The sequence below is a fragment of the Chrysochloris asiatica genome, unplaced genomic scaffold (genome assembly GCF_000296735.1).
Source record: "Chrysochloris asiatica unplaced genomic scaffold, ChrAsi1.0 scaffold00125, whole genome shotgun sequence".
Taxonomy (NCBI): domain Eukaryota; kingdom Metazoa; phylum Chordata; class Mammalia; order Afrosoricida; family Chrysochloridae; genus Chrysochloris; species Chrysochloris asiatica.
The window spans coordinates 4,031,571-4,033,772 of record NW_006408643.1 but is presented as its reverse complement, the minus strand read 5'-3'; the positions used below and the strand labels follow the sequence as shown (position 1 = coordinate 4,033,772).

Below are 2,202 nucleotides of genomic sequence, written 5' to 3'. Positions count from 1 at the left end.
GTGTCACAGCACTGCACAGCGCGGGAGGTGCTCAACAGTGGCCCGGACGCTACTTACATATTCTGCTGTTTCATCCATCTCCCACTGAGCGCGGGAGGAAGGCGCGTGGGAGAGAGGAAGGCGGTGAGAGGGAAGGCCAGAGAGAGAAGCAGTGACGGGCAGGTGTGCAAGGGGCCCGCTGCCCACCCGGACCCCGCCCCACCCCGCCCCTGCCCACCTGGGCATCGGCCAGCATGACGTCCTTGATGCGCGGCGGCCCGCGGGCCTCGGCGCCCTCCATGGGCACGTAGTGAACTTGGTAGCCGCGGATCTGGCCATGCTGCCGGCCGGGTGCGGGCGAGCGCCATAGCACGCGAATGGCCGTGGCGTTGAGCGCCTCCGCCTCCACCTTCCGCGGCGGCGCGCTGGGCACTGGCAGGCAGGAGGGGAGGGGAGGGGCGGGGCGGGGCCGTTACCGGGGCGACGGGCCCCGCCCCGGGAAGCTGGGATGCCGAGTGGCTGCCGATTTAACTGAGCACTCACAGCGTCCTCCTTCTTGTCCCCCCTCCACAACCCTGGCAGTTAGCCCCATGTCAGATGGGGAAACTGAGGCATCCTCCCCACCTGACCTTGAGTCACCTGCCATCTTCTGTCCTACAAGCTAGACCTACGCTGATTCTTCCATCTTCACCAGATAAGGGCTCTTGTGAATCCCATTTTACAGATGGCTCAGAGAGGTGATTCATGATCATACTGTTCCTTAGTAAGTGGCAAAGCCGGGATTTGAACCTACACAATCCAGCTCGATGTGCCTACACACTCTAGCAGACAACCATCCACCCTGCACTGGGGCTCCTTCTCAACATTTAACCCCGGATCAGACCTCCACCCCCCTACCCAGGGGGTGTTGGCATAAAGAGAATTTACTTCATAATTATGTTCACGTGCCTGTCATCAGGTCATAACGTAAGGTTGCCAATGGAACTTTCTAGACCAATGGCCCTGAGACCAAACCAGGCTCCAAGAAAGAGGCTGAGATTTCTTTGGGAGGAGGGCAACTTGCTTTGTGACGTCTACCCATCTCGCCCCAAATTCCACCTAGCTTTCCAATGTAAAAACTCTAGCTTAAAACCAGCTACAGCACAGATGATTTATACCACAGAATGGGCGGATGCTCCAAGCAAATATTATCAACACACTGAAGTCCACAACCTTTTCAGGTGCAGTGGCTCAGCGGAGGCTCCAAATCCAAGGTTATCCTGAGTCTAAAACCCAGGTGGTCTTGGTCCAAGGGGCCTGGAGTTTATTATGTGTGTTTCTTGCATTCCCTACCTCCTGTTTCTATGGTTTCCACCATCTAACCAAAAGACAGGGCTGCCAGCATAACTTTCCAGGCTCAGGAAACAGAAGGCCTCAAGGCTCAGTCTGCCCAGAAGGTCTAGCACCATGATTTCGCAGACCCAGGAGATGGAGTTTGCTGAGGAGGCTGCTGGCCTCAATTGTCACCCCATGACCGTAGCTTTCACCTTCTGACCACCAGCCCAGGTTTCCAGAGATGGAAGGCTCCACAGCGGGGGGCCAGGCTGGGGCCTGCGGGGGTCCTGGCCAGGGTTGATGCTTACCGTCCTCGTCGGTGCGGACGACCACGGGCGAGCTCTCGGGCCCTGGTCCCACCTCTGTGTGCGCGACGGTGGTGATGCGGTACTCGGTCCATTTCTCCAGCGCCTCCAGCAGGATCTGAGTGGCGGTCGGGGGGATGCCGTTCACCTCCTTGGGTTCCGGGTCCTCTGAGCCCAGTGGTCGGTAGCGGACGCTGTAGCCAACCAGGACCCCGTTGTGCGTTTCCGGTGGCGGCGGGCGCCAACTTACCAAAATGGCCGTGGAGCGCGTGCTGACACATTTAACGTCTTGAGGGGGGGCTGACGGTTCTATTGGAGGGGGGAGAACGTGGGGGGACGGGGAAGGAGGTGGGATGGGGGGGGAGCAGGGAAACAAAAGATGGGAAAGAGAAAATAAAAAAGAAGATGATAACAAACAAAACAGAACAAAAATAAAGAGAGTCGAACCCAAAAGAGGAGGGTGCAACCAAAGATGGGATGTGTGGGTGGACGGGTGGATGGGGATGGTGGCAGGGAGGGCTGGCCAAGAACGCTGCACTTAACATCTGGGCGGTCCTGACCCAGTGCACAGTAGGTCTTGGACAGAAGGCAACCAAGGTCCCCA

The 2,202-nt window shown here is 58.1% G+C and overlaps 1 protein-coding gene across 2 annotated transcripts in view; it reads right to left on the bottom strand.

Moving 5' to 3' along the window:
* Window positions 1-2,202, bottom strand: part of PTPRS (protein tyrosine phosphatase, receptor type, S) — an 89,033-nt gene that overhangs the window by 28,130 nt on the left and 58,701 nt on the right. The window contains exons 10-11 of one of the 2 annotated variants that reach the window (XM_006868908.1): window positions 1,602-1,907; window positions 218-411 (exon numbers count right to left, since the gene is read on the bottom strand). The exons of the other annotated variant lie outside the window; for it this stretch is intronic. Coding sequence (XP_006868970.1) covers window positions 218-411; window positions 1,602-1,907 — 500 coding nt within the window. The remainder of the gene's footprint in view (window positions 1-217; window positions 412-1,601; window positions 1,908-2,202) is intronic. 2 annotated transcript variants of the gene reach the window in all.